This window comes from Panthera onca, chromosome D1 (genome assembly GCF_046562875.1).
Source record: "Panthera onca isolate mPanOnc1 chromosome D1, mPanOnc1 haplotype 2, whole genome shotgun sequence".
NCBI classification, from domain to species: domain Eukaryota; kingdom Metazoa; phylum Chordata; class Mammalia; order Carnivora; family Felidae; genus Panthera; species Panthera onca.
Genome location: NC_138348.1, coordinates 18,651,494 through 18,665,141, shown reverse-complemented (window position 1 = coordinate 18,665,141; position 13,648 = coordinate 18,651,494). Strand labels below are relative to the sequence as shown.

Below are 13,648 nucleotides of genomic sequence, written 5' to 3'. Positions count from 1 at the left end.
TAGGTTTAAAGGAACCCCTCTTATCTCCAGAGTTGCTTTTTGATGTGCTTCAAGAGATTTTAGCTGTGCCTGCTCACTCTGGACAGTCGTTCTGGCATCTGTGTGCTTCTTAGCCTGGCCTTAGTTATCTAGCATTCTCCCCCTGCCCAACCTCTGTCTGCTCTTTATTTAGCTTCACTGGGTTTGGATAACAGTCTCCCTGGGTTTGCTAAGAAAATCATTAGGAGTTTAAGGTTCGGGAGAGCGGGAGGGAGAGTCAGGGAAAAGAATTCAGAGGGCGAGAGACCATGGGATTTTTTTCCTGATTGAAGGGAATTGCAAAAGAAGCTGGCACCTTCAGGAGCATGGTGCTGCTCAAAGCATTTGCCATTAGCTGGAAGAAGGAAAAAGAGTGCCTGTTGGAACCGAGGTTACGGTGAAAGTTATGGGAAGCTGTATTTCATCGCCCTTATGGCTGCAAGAACAAATGGTGTTTATACAAGGACCTTGGCAGTGAGAAAACAGTCATTAAACAGGAATTAAGGAGCTTGTCATCACCACTTCTTTCCAGTTACAGAAGGCAAAAGCCCTCCAAGCCTTTTTTATTGGGCCCTTGTGAGTTGTGCCGTTGGCCAAGCCAGACAGAACTGAATGGAGGAATGGCGAGGGGTGTGTGTGTGCGCGCACGCGCGTGTGTGTGCGTGTGGAGAGAGCAGGAAGCTCAGCTTACAGAACAGAAGCATGCAGAGTGTTGTCACAAGCGTGATTTTATCGTCCTTGGCACTGACGGCCAGGTGTATTTTTGTACTTCTCTGGCAGGTAACACCGCGAAAGAAATTCAAGTGTCCTGAGTGCACAGCCATTGACGGGCTTTCGCTAGACCAGACGCACATGGTGGAGAGGTGAGCGAGCCTCTAACCAAAAGTCTGCCCTAGCCTCTGATCCCCATTTCCTGCCTTGGGCCTGTTTATGGGACTTGTTGGAGATATAAGGACAGCAGCTGGTAGCCATAGTCACCTCCTTTTGCACTGTGGGAATTGGGTTAGTTCAAGCCCAGGTCACCCAAAGAATTAATTTGGAATGCTACTCACTCAATTTGTAATGGCTGGAAGGGTCTTAAAAATATAGCTGGCCTTAAGCTCCTGAAGTCAGATTCTCCATGTGGACTAACAGTCAGCCATCCACAGTCATTCGGGTGGAGGCTAGTTAATTCCAAGAGAATACGGCATTGTTTTGCAGGGTATCTCCACGTGACAATAAAAGTTTGATTAGAAGGAATGAAACCAAACCTAGAGACAAATTACCTTTTCTGACCAAACACCTACCAAGAACAGAATGGAAAGCACAGCTCTTTACATTACAGAGTGAGAGGAGCAGGTCAGCTCTGAAATCCTCCTTTTATTTCAATTCAGTCAGTTACTCAACAAGCATACTTTTGTGTGAGACATAATACTAAGCCTCGTAGGGGAACGGATGTAAAAGGAGTGGGAAACCTACATCTTCCCTTCGGATCGTTATAATCTTTCCCTAGACCTCACCATTCTCACTTGTATCCCGAAGGTCCCCAAGCTTGGCATCTCCTGAATCAAACCTAATTCTTCCAAAAGGCAGCTCCTTACATAAGACAACAAGCCCGGACATCCCATAGCAGTGCTGTCAGGGGACCAAAGTGCACTCAGGGAAGGTTGTAGTGGCCCTTAGAGAATGAGATATCTAGCGCAGGTGTCCACGGGTCCCATGTGGGTCTGCTTGCAGTCTTTCTGAAATCGATCCCCCATGTTAAAATCCTTAAAGCCTGGAAGATCTTTTTGTGCAGAAAGTTGTTTCACTTGGCCTGGATTCTATAATGCTTTACTCCTTCGTATTCCTACTTCTTTCCTACCCTGTAAATAATCCTTTTATCTCTTTCATATATAAATATTTTACCCAAATGACATGACTTTTATTAATTGTCAGTGTGAAATAACATATTCTTCTGATTTTGGAAATATCTGTCACGGGTATCATAGTTACTACACAGTCAAGGGCAGTCACAATGACTGTCATAGCTCATTTGGAAGAGACCCCAATTATAGTTATATTGGAGTACATGAAATTATTATTAAACCCACCTCCATTCTTTGTGTTGGGAGAATTCATAGCATTAAGCGATTGGTTGTTGAGTAGGCTGAGTTGAAATGATGGGGTTATATGGTGTAAGACAGGAATTTTAGGGACCAACGTTGGCCTGATAATGGCCTTGAAGTTCATGCTAAGGCTAAGCAACTCTTCTCCAGCACCGCTGAGATGACCAATGTAAAGAGACTTAAAATACGGTGAGAGAGATTTAAGTTAGATATAATTATTATTAAACACTGACTACAGTAACTAAGGGAGATGTGGGGGCTTCCTGTTGGGAACAGACTTTTGAAAGTAGAATAGGTGGCTACCCAGATGTTGTTAGGCTTAAATCCGATTCTGTCAGAATTTATAATTAACAGCCACACACACACACACACACACACACACACACACGTGTGTGTGTGTAACAATCCAAAGCTATATGTGATAAGTACCATAAGGGAGGCTCAGAATGTTATAATTGGTCAGAGGAAAGAGACGTGGCTTCTCACTAGGTTGATTACTAGGAATAATTTTGTAAAAGATGGCACTTGAAATAAGCCTTCAAAGATCACTAGGATCACTGGACAAGAAGAGAAGATCCCAGGCAGGGGAAACCAGGTGGCTGAAGGTTCCAGTCATCAGGTTGAAGGTGTATCTGGCAGGCAGTTAGGGGTCCGGTGTGGCTAGAGTGTAGAATTCTGTCCTGTTGGTGCTAGACCCTGAAGGACTGCCCAGTGAAGGAGCTTGAACGAACTTCTTCAGGCTCTGACATGCCGTCGAAAGTTTTTGAACAACGGAGCTTGATCGAAGTATTGTTTTGAGATTAATTTGGAAGTGGTGCAGAGTAGAATGAAGGCGAAGAAATTGACGAAAGTACATATGGAAATGGGAAGCTTGAGCTAAGTTGAGTGTGGAAAGGAAGGGATGGATTAAATATTCAGAGATGCTTTTTCACCCAAAGGAAGATATGCTAGAACTTGAGGTTATGGAGAAGGAATTGACAGAGGGAGCTTAGATGTCGAGTCAGGAAGAGTGGTAGTACCATCAACAGTGTGAATAATACAGTCAGGGGGAGACGGCCAGCTAAGGGAGGAGGGAACACAGATGGTTGCACCTTTAACAGTGTAATTAACAAGGACGGGAGGAGATTTTAACCATGGGCAAAGTTGGAGAACAGTCAGGTTGGTGAAGATTTGGGGGTCTTTCCCTCTGTATGTGCAGGTGTAGATATGGAGCAAGCAGTTGGAAATGTGGAACCTTCAGGAAGAAGATGAAAACAAAGGTAGATATCTGAAAGACATCTTCCCAGAGATGGCCACTGACTGAAGAAAAGCCAAGGGCAGAATCTTGAGAAATTCTGACATTTAGGAGACAGAAAGAGTAACGAAAACAGAGAAGCAGCCACCGGAGAAGCCAGGAGAGACCCAGGGTCTATAGTGCACAGAAGCAAGGGAGGAGCAGGAAACATGCAGACTGGGAAAAGATCTTGGAATTAAATGGTCATTGGTGACTTTGAAAAAAAATAATGCCATGGAGCAGTGGGGCTTAAGGGTTATGGAGTGTGAGTCTGTGGTGAGGAAGTAGAGTTAGTGTATGTAGAATACCCTTTTGAGAAATTTGATAGGGAACAGAGGAAATCAATCTGGAAATCAGAAACTGGGAGCAAAACTATTTGGATTAAAGATTGAATCACTAAATTGTTATATAAGGCACTTAGGTCGGGAGGGAGGAAGGCATGATTTAAGCCATCGTGGGTAGATCCAGAAGTGGAGTTACCGTTGTAGAATGGCTCATTTGTTGTTTTTTCTTAATAGTTCCCTTTGCAAAATTCACATTTTGCACAAAACAGTGAAGCAAGTTAACCACTTTGCAAGTTATGACCTTGTGTTGGGTTTTGTGGTTTAATAAGCTTATTTATTCTTATATTTGGGGTCTTGGAGCAGAAATCACAGTTGTGTAGGAAAGTAGCTTTTACTGCCAGCATCCATTTCCAGGATGGTCTGTTAGTTCTTTAAGAGCCAGAAAACCAGGGGCGCCTGGGTGGCTCAGTCGGTTAAGCGGCTGACTTCGGCTCAGGTCATGATCTCGCGGTCCGGGAGTTCGAGCCCCGCGTCGGGCTCTGTGCTGACAGCTCAGAGCCTGGAGCCTGTTTCAGATTCTGTGTCTCCCTCTCTCTCTGCCCCTCCCCCGTTCATGCTCTGTCTCTCTCTGTCTCAAAAATAAACGTTAAAAAAATTTAAAAAAAAAAAAAAAAAAAAAAAAAAGAGCCAGAAAACCAGAAGGCTATGTAACTGTTCATTTTGACCAATAGCTTCAACAAGGTAAGGGAATATGGCAGACGGTGCTGATCTTAAGAAAAAGAACACTGTATTCTGATTCAGGCCAGTCTTTGTTCAAATTATGGATTTGTCACTTAGTAGCTATCTGACTTAAGACAATTGATTGACTTTATGCTAAACTCCCATCTCCTTATCTCCTAAAATGGGTGTATTAGTATCTATCACATTACAGTGTCCATTCATGGGTTCAACAAATATCTATTGAGCCTCTTTGTACCAAATACCGTGTTATATGCTGGGGATGAATGAAGTAATAACATATGAAAGCCTGTAGCACGATGCCTGGCAACATTATTTCCTTCCCAGTTTCCCTAGCATTCGTCCTAAAGGCTCCCGGTTACTTCAGGTAATTGCATGTGTTTACAAGGAAAACAGAAAACCGTTAGTCCTTTCTCCCACAGACACTTCCAGCACTTCAGAGGTAGACAATGGTGGTTCTCAGCCTGTCTGTACTGGATTATAAAAGCAACCCAGGGGAGCATTTACTGACAAGGTGGCTGGACCTCTGACAGAACAACGCAAGTCACCTACCAGCCACCACCAGACTCACCGTCTACCCCAACCTGTTCCCCAACCCAGATGCCCTGTGTGAAAAGAAGGTAGACAGCACTGTCAGTACCTGGCCGGAGAGTTAAGGACCTTCACCACTCAGAGTAGCCAGCGGCTTCCCCGGCGCAGGCTGCATGGAGAGAAAGAAGCACTCACTAGGCCCGGGTCAGCCAGGGGCAGCTGTCGACAAGTCAGCTGGCCTGAGCCCCAGTGGCCTCCTGCCTGTGGCCCGGCCCTGTTGGCAGATCTGTTTACAGAGGAGACATTGTGCTCAGTCTCCTCCAGCGGGCCAGGGAGCCGCTATCCTCTGCCAAGAACCATGGTTCTTCTTTAATACGTACCCACCGGTACCTGTGTTGTGTGTTGGGCCCTGCTGGGCTTTGCTGGCCAGAGTCTACAGGCATAATGACTGGAAACTGGAAGAATCTGTACATGTTTGTAGGCAGAACAGCTGCCAAGAGTAAGACCTCGGAGAGACTAACTTTGTCTGCACTGCCCTGACCCTGTACCTCGAGGAGAGGGCGGCTGTTGTGCTTCCTCGGCAGCACTTTGAGGACACGCCTCGGTCTTTTCCCGGGTCCCCTCTCAGTTTGGAACCTCAGCCTCCACCTCCCGAGTCTCCCAGGAGTGGTGGCAGGAGGGAAAGTCATTGCCTCTGCATTTTGGTAGGCTGAGGGAAAGTACAGAGGCTCTCTTGCCAGTGCAGGCCTGGGCTGGACACCCAGCTCCGGCACTTTCCAGCTCTGGGGCTCAGGCCTCAGCTTTAACTTGTCGGCCCATAACAGGAAGCTGCTGTAAACCAGCCGTTGGGCATGTCAAGGGGGATACTTTAAGGAATCGATGAAATCGTGTTTGTAAATTCTCTGGCACATCATAGGAGCGCAAAAGTCGTTAATTTCCAACCGCTCCACTTGGACTCTAGAATTGTGTTCGTAAATAAATTGTATCATCTCATAATTAAGATTTTTTAGCCTCAGGAGCCAGACTGCCTGGGTTTGGTGCTGCCTCTTACTGTTATTTGGCCTTTGGACATATTACTCAGCCCCTCTCTCTCTCAGTCTTCCCAGTAGAAAATTGGAATAATCATAGGACCTACCCCCTAGGGTTGTCGGGAGGTTGGAGTGGGTTCCTAATACATGTAGGGCGCTTGTAAGGCAGCCTGGAATCCATAATAAGTGTTAGTTGTTGATTCGTGGTGGTGGACACAGGCATGTTATTAGCTCCAAGAGCTCCGAATGAAGTGGTAACACGTTCTCTTAGAAACGTAGTAAGAGAAAGGAATTGAGGATAACTGGCTTCTTTATTAATTGGTCTCTTCCCCAAGCTCAGAAGACTCAAAAACTTACTGAGTAAAATAATTTGAAACAAAGCTCGCAGTGTCTCGGGACAGGAGAGGCTTCTGGTCGGGGTCTTGGACTTCCACCCCTCTTGGGGAAATGGTTCTGCCTCCGATTGGTGTGTTCTTACCCTAGCTGTCGGGTGCCGTGGGCCCGACTTGAGGGGAGAGAGCGCTGACCTTTCTGAAATGCATCCTTGAGGTCCCCCTGACTTCAAAAGCGGTGTTTATGGGCTTGTTTTTCCCTCTGGTCCGGATGCGGGAGCGTCCTCATTACCCGGCTGTCACACTCAGTTGGCCTGATTGACCAGAGCCGTTTCCCGCCAGCGTGCCTGACCCGCTCACCTCTGAGGAGATGGCTCATGGGCTTCAGGGGGCGGTATGGAGTCAAGGACACCGGCGTCTCCCCTCCTGCAGCGCTGCTGGGCTGCCCTGGCCCTAAGCCCGTGTCGCTGCTGGTTCTGACACGGGAGCGGCTGGCCCGCTCTCGGGGAGGAGCTCGTGGAAGGTGGCCAGCAGTTCTGGCATCGCCCTCGAGAAACGCTGGTTGAGCGAGTGAAGGGCTTACTGTTTGGAAGTGAGCCTCACTGCCCGTTACCTTCTGCCTTCCGTTGCTGCTGGTGTAAGGTCCTCTCTTCGGCTTTTTAAACTCCGGTGAGCTGAAGCTCGGATCCAGGCGCCCCTTCCCTCTCCACCCTTTGCCCTCTCTTTAGCTGGCAGAGACGGGGTTAAGAATTGTTCACAGCCGATCCACCTTGGTTTGAGGCCTGCTTGTAGTGACGGGGAAGAATGACTGGAATTTGAGGGGGAGGGGGAAAGAGACTGACCTCTGCACAGGCCGGTGACCTCCTGCCAGCATCCTCTGTTCACTCTCTCCCCCTGAACTAATAGTCACAGCACCCCCAGATCACTTCTTGTGTCCACACCCTCCCAACCTTTTCTAAGAACCTGGGAGCAGGCTTGCGATACTTGGATTTCTTTTGTTGATATTGAGTAGTGTATGTATGTTGCTCTCATCTGTCGGCCCCTTGAACATTTTCTCTCTTCTCCTTACCCCTTTCCCTCTTCACCTGCCTCCCCCGCGCCCACCCAAAACCCTTCAGGTCCGAGTGCATCAACAAGTTTGCTTCAGTCTTCGGGACGATGCCGCTCAAGGTGGTGGAGCATCGAGCTGACCCTGTCCTGTACAAAGATGACTTTCCCGAGAAACTGAAGAGCTTCCCCAACATCGGCAGCTTGTGAAACCCATCAGTGACGGAGGTCTGAATGTGACGCGTGGACAAAGTAGGGGAGCACAGCCTCCCGGCACCCTGATATCAGGGTGTGGGGGATCTTCAGTTGACACACTGGACTGTGACACGTAACCTGCTTCCTCGAGAACTGGAACCTGAAGAGAGCGTCTAAGCACCTTGAGCGGTGCGTGCGCTATTCTAGTGTTTCTTATGAGCCCCGATGGGTTCTTGCTGGAAATGCCGAATGGGAGCCTTTGTGGCATGCTCTGGGTTTAGATGCAGCCCAGGCTCCCTTTGTTTGCAGGGAACAGTCTGAAAGGAAACTTCACTGACCCTCAGACTGTAGAGCAGACAGACCTGTCAACCATGTTCGATCTGGGGAATCATGTAAATCGTGCCCGTATTTCACCTTTAGCTCTTTCAGATCAGTGAGTTTTTAGGAGGAAAAGCCAAACCAAGAATTTGGCACAAAATCCCAGCAGCTTAGAGGGATTTGACGCATGCCCTAGGACCTGAGGCACTGGACCCAGGTGTAGGTGGAGCACCCAGTGCTGAATTGGGATCCTGTAAATTCCATGAACCATTCCTCTTTGGTTTGGCTTTTTAATATGATTAAAATAATTTTTTATTCCTTTTTATAGTATGTCTTAAATGCTGATTATTGGTAACCCAAGGAACTTTGTTTTTTGTGTGTGTGTATTTTACCTCCATCTTCTGGCCTTAACTCCAGTCTATTTCCAAACCTCCTACCACGTCCAGGAGGACACACAGCCAAGAGGAATATCTGGTGCCGTGTGCCTCAAGCAGAAGAAGATCTCCAAGCTGTAAACATTCTAAGAGAAGATGTCTCCCCAAACCTCCAAAGGACTCTGTTTGCTTCTTGATCAGATCCAGTCAGTTTTTCATAGGTATTCTTAGGGAAAAACAGAGGGCCTGTAATAACCATACACTGAGTTGCTGTAGCTGGTACCGTGTTGTAAAAGTCGAGGCAGTTGTGATCCCCACCCCAAGGGGATTCCAAAATTTCCCTCCTTCTTTCGGTGTAAACTTAACGTTAGCCAGGGAGGTTCTGGCTAATGTTAAATACTGCTATAACAACTGCTTTGCCATAGTTGCCGGTATATTTAAATCGTTAAATTTCAGCATTTAGTAATACTGCACATGTGTGAATTATACCTCTTTAAGCCCTGTTGATGAACAAATCTACTCTGGCAAATGTTAGATGTTATGGATTCGAAACAGATTTATCTGGCTCTAATATTAAGATTAGCCACAGTTTGGGTTTTAGCCATAACATATGTCCCCAGAACACAAAATACAGAACAATTTGCTTGGAATATGGTTATAATTACTGAAACCGAGTTGTGTGCCAGTTGAAGTCACTAATATGCCACCCATTGTTCTCTTGAGTGACACGAAGGTGAAGAGTTACTGTGCTATCGATTTTAAACGTGTAGTTTTAACAACAATCACTTCCAATGTGTTCCTATAGACTTCGAGAGGTCAGAGAAAACTTCAGGAAGTAACAAAATTGAAAGCGGGAATCATGAGTTTTACTCTCTCACACTGAGGAGCAAGAGCCTGGGACTGGTGCTGGTAGAATGGACAAGAAGGGACAAGATGCCTCCCCGCTCCCCGCCGTCTGTTCACGTTGCAGGTGCACACACGGAACCTGTGATTATTCCTCGTGTTGCATTCAAACACCGGTGCCTAATAAATACTTCTGATTTGAATAATTCTATATTTGTCAGTAGGGGATATGGGAAGGCGCTTAGTCTCATATTCACAATCCTGGGGATGGTAGGATAGAAACCAAGAGAACGGGAATTCTGTTGTCACAGATGATGAGTACTGCTAACCTTTCTGGGGTTCCTTAGCCATTTTTCCAAGGTTCAAGGTGGGTGGAAGGGTTGGGCCTCACATTTAAATCCCTGCCAGAAGCTAAGAACCGGGTGAGCGTTGTATACATGCATATATATCACCCCCGGTATTTTTCCCTCAGCATCGTCACCTCAGATTTTCTGCTCTTTTTCCCATCTCTGAATCCTCTGTCTTAGTGGCTGGCTTGTAATCCAGGTCTCCCTCTCTGAGGGTAAATATTTTCTTTCTTTTCTTTTTAAAAACTTTGTCAGCCCTTTGATTTTGGAAGAGGACCACTTCCATCTGAGATGATTGGGAGCCCCAGGGGGCTCTGTTAGTGTAACTTTATCACCTTGTTAGGAGTCACTGGACTTCTCAGGGCATTAAAATTCCATTTAAGGCACCTTACTACCCCCAGAAATATTGTGGGTTAGATCTGGCAACATAGCATAAAACAGTATCTATCGCAGAATGAGTATTATATCCTAGGTACTTGAAACAAACCTCGGAGGTTCTATCCTACGAACAGACAGGTGGTACAGGTCACAGGGAGAAATTCGGGGCAAGAATGTAGCAGGGGATCATGATTCATGGATTCCGAGGGGCCTGGGGACTCCACCCCTTTCTCTGTGTATTTATTTGCTGCTCACCAGCAACCCTCACCCATAAGCCTGGGTTGGGATCATCTGCCCTTGGGATGCCATAGAGCCGTGTTTCAGAAGCGGAACAATAATGCTAATTAAAATGTCATGTTCTGGCCTACAGCAGACAACAGCTGGTTTTAGATTAAGAAATCTTTTTTAAGAAATTGCATCCTGCTGGCCTGTACAGAAGATGAACCTGAGCTGGCCCTGGCCCTGGCCCAAATGTGTGCACTGAGTCACTCGCCTTTTCCCCCAGGGACCCAACTGGGATGAGCCAGTTTGGAATGCCAAGATTGGAAACACTTTTTTGCTGGTTAGCATTAGATAGTTCTTAATATTCTTATCTCGTGTGTTTTACCAGCCCTCACACGTGTTTAGGCAAAAACCTCCTTCTCTAGGAAAATTGAAGAGGAAAGCAACAACTTCTGTTCTCAGAATCTCTGGTTCTTTCCTGCAAATGATGCTCTACTGTGTCTTCTCCTTACTTGGTGTCATGAAGTTCAAAACCTACTATCCCGGTGCTCTGCCAAAGTCTGATGTACTTCCAACTGTGCTTCCAGCTTGTGGCTTTTAGGGCCAGTTTCTCTGCTGCCTTTGGGAGGCCGTGAGCATCACGCTGGTGTGTGCGACCGGGACTGGGAGCCAGAAGGGGCAAGCCGCTTTTTTGCTGTCCTCTGTTGAAGGAGTTGCTAATAACCCTGTGACCCCAGCGGCTGCCTGGAATGGTCGTCTCTGGCAGGAGTGTTTGAAAAGATGCAGGTTTCTAGCCACAGGCTCAAAAGATATGATTGCTGGGGTAAAATTCAAGACCCTTTGACGGTAGAATTCTTAAGTAGCTGAAGGCAGAGGCCGGCTGCTTGGGAAGTGGCTCGGTTCTGGCGAGACTTCGTGGCTGGGCACTGAGAGGGGCAGTCAGAGAGGGTCCCGTGGGAGCCCGGCTGGGAGGGAGAGGTTTGGGCACTTGCAGGTCTCTCACCGGCCACCCATCCTGAGCCTGGTGGGTCTCCTTCGCTTTGGGGACGGTGGCTTCTCTTGGGGCAGGCTCCCTTCTCCATCTCTTGGGGCCCAGGTTGCCTTCTGTTGCAGCAGCAGAAGCCGCAGCAGCTGCTCCTCAGGGAGCCGTGGCACAGCGAGGCGGGGACAGAGTGCTCAGTGGCCCCCGGCCTCTTCAGCCACTTCCTAGGAGCCGTTCTGGCAGGAGTGCTCACCATATTGGCAGGCAGCTGCCATCCGGGAAGACTCTGGAAGCAGCTTGAGCTTCCCACCGCAGGGCCTGCAGCAGGTGAAACTGGGGGGCCGGTCTGCTCACCTCAGCCCTGCTCTGTTCCACGCCTCCCTAAGAGCCTTCCCTTCAGAATATTCAGTGACACCGTTTTCTGTTTCTGAGTTAAAATCAGGAATAGCTTGTGGCCCCATTGTGCCAACCAAGCATGGTCTGGCAATCTGCGAACAGTCTTCATTGACCTTCTCCTGGCAGAGGAAAGTGAGACAGCACTGTACTCTCAATTTTAAGGTTTCCCCTCTCTTTAGGGTGGGAGCATTCTAAGCTCAACCCACACCCTCTCATCCGCCTTTGTCAGTGTCAAATGGACTGTCAGGTTTCAGCTTCAGGCTTTGTGACTTCCAGGTTCTCAGGGAGGAGGCAACTTTGTGCCATGGCTTTTTAATTCCAGACTCACTGTTGCTGGCATCACAGGGAACATGACTGGGAGAGTTTGGCCCCTTCTCTCAGCCTTCCAGGCCTCTTTCATTTTCCAGAAACAACAGTTGAGTCACCAGCATCTGTGTCTGGCATTTCATTTCCACAATCGTACAACCTTTTCAGGGTAGAGCTTTTTCTTTTCTTCTGATCCCAAGTGGTTGGGCCCTTGGTGGCATTTCCTCCCAGTCCCCTGAAGGGTACAGAGCTGTCAGGCAGAAGACAAAGAAAGGGAAGGATGCCTGTGTGGCGCTCGAGAGGTACCAGGCCAGCTGTGTCTGCCGGAGGCTTCTCAGCAAAGCTCCCTCTTGTCTGCAACCTCTCAGGAGTGGCACATGGGCTGAGAGGTTCCAGCAGAGCAGGGACTGGAGTCCATATGTCTTAGACCCAAACCACCAGCCACTCCATCTAGAGTGCTTTCCTACGGAAGCCTCCATAAGAGCCTTCCGTTCAGAATATGTCTATTTGGTCTTTTATTTATAGCCACCAACTTACATCATTAGCAACTATGCCCAAGAATAAACTCAAGGAATGCCTGGTTTTCTGGTAATCACAGCTGAAGCACAACCAACTAGTTACTGATCCAGGTGAGGTAAGAGGACATTTATTGGGTCGTTGAGTTTTTCTAATCATTCATCATTCATCAAAATATACTTTTTGCTGGACTCTGTGCTGGGTCCAGGAAATAGAGTTGAATAAGACTCTGTCCTGAGCTCAAGGCGCTCCAACTCTACCGGGAGCTCTTGAGCTGTGTAAGATGGCATGAGCCCATCAGTGGCCAAGGACTCTGTATACCTACGTTTCAGTCCCAACTGTAAATGAAGACTCCGTTAACACCATCTTCTCCGGTGTCTGGAGGATGCAAGGGTTTTGTTTTGTTTTGTTTTTTCCCTCTTAGCACCTTCCCCTTGAGTTGAACCCTAGCCTTCCTTGGTCTTGAGAGTCCACTCTCATGCCTCAGTTTCCTCAACTAGGAGCTGGAGGCAGCAAGATCACTTAGACCCAGGATGGTGAGATGGGATGATGTATTAGATCTTTTCCCCTTCTCTCAGGGCCTTTACAAGATTGTACCTGGTGATGCTGGCAGCCGGCCCTCTTCCGGCCCCTATTTCTGTTCACCCTGTTACCAGAGAGCTTGGGGGTCTGGATCCTATCTGGCCCCGTCAGGGTGGATTACCAAATGAGTGGTTCTTTTGCCCCAGTCCCTTTCCTGAGCTATAAATAAGCCCCATGTTTATTTTCTTATGTTATTGAAATGAGCACTTGGGATCTGGGCCTCTTGACGGGTCCAGAGAGCGTCCATCCGGTGCCTGGTGAGGGCCCTGTGTGGCTGGCTGCTGTCTGAAGCTATTTGGAGTCCTATCCCCTGTGTTCTGGATGTGGCTTAATTTCAATAGTAAGGGCCGTATGTAGCCCTGTATCTGCTGATTTTCAGGTTTCAGCTTTCTGCCAGCCCCACTGTCTGCTTAGAAGTGAAGTTGTGTTTCTCATTAAGGGAATAACAGCCACAATTGAGGTAATTAACGAAAATTGTGCATTGGTGGCACAGCTCCTATAGGATTTCCAATAGTCTTTCTTTAGGAGATCCTGAGAGGCTTACCTTCATCCCCTCCCTTCTGCCTACCCTGTGCCCAGTCTCTGTTCCTTGTTTTCTGGATGTAGTCCCAATAATTTCTCTCCAAACAGCCTTGTTCTTGTCACCAGTTTGGGTCAATGTATTGACAACTTGGCCAAATGAGGATTCCATTAAGTCCATCTTCTTCAATTCTTGGGAGATGCAGGGATTTTTTTTGTCTCTTCTCATAGCATCTTCCAGTTGCCAGTTGTATCTTAGCCTTTCTTCAGAAGTAATAAGGATGAGTATCCATTAAAATCAGACTGATGCTCCTTTTAGTCCCATGGCTACA

General features: G+C 47.5%; 1 protein-coding gene across 2 annotated transcripts in view; it reads left to right on the top strand.

Annotated features, from left to right (window-relative positions):
• The window catches only part of EXT2 (exostosin glycosyltransferase 2), a 144,748-nt gene extending 136,572 nt beyond the window's left edge, over positions 1 to 8,176 (top strand). For both annotated transcript variants that reach the window (XM_060606442.3, XM_060606441.3), the window contains exons 13-14: positions 799 to 881; positions 7,410 to 8,176. In XM_060606442.3, the coding sequence (XP_060462425.1) occupies positions 799 to 881; positions 7,410 to 7,548 (222 nt within the window). In that variant the 3' untranslated portion in view covers positions 7,549 to 8,176. The remainder of the gene's footprint in view (positions 1 to 798; positions 882 to 7,409) is intronic.
• The last annotated feature ends 5,472 nt before the right edge of the window (positions 8,177 to 13,648 follow it).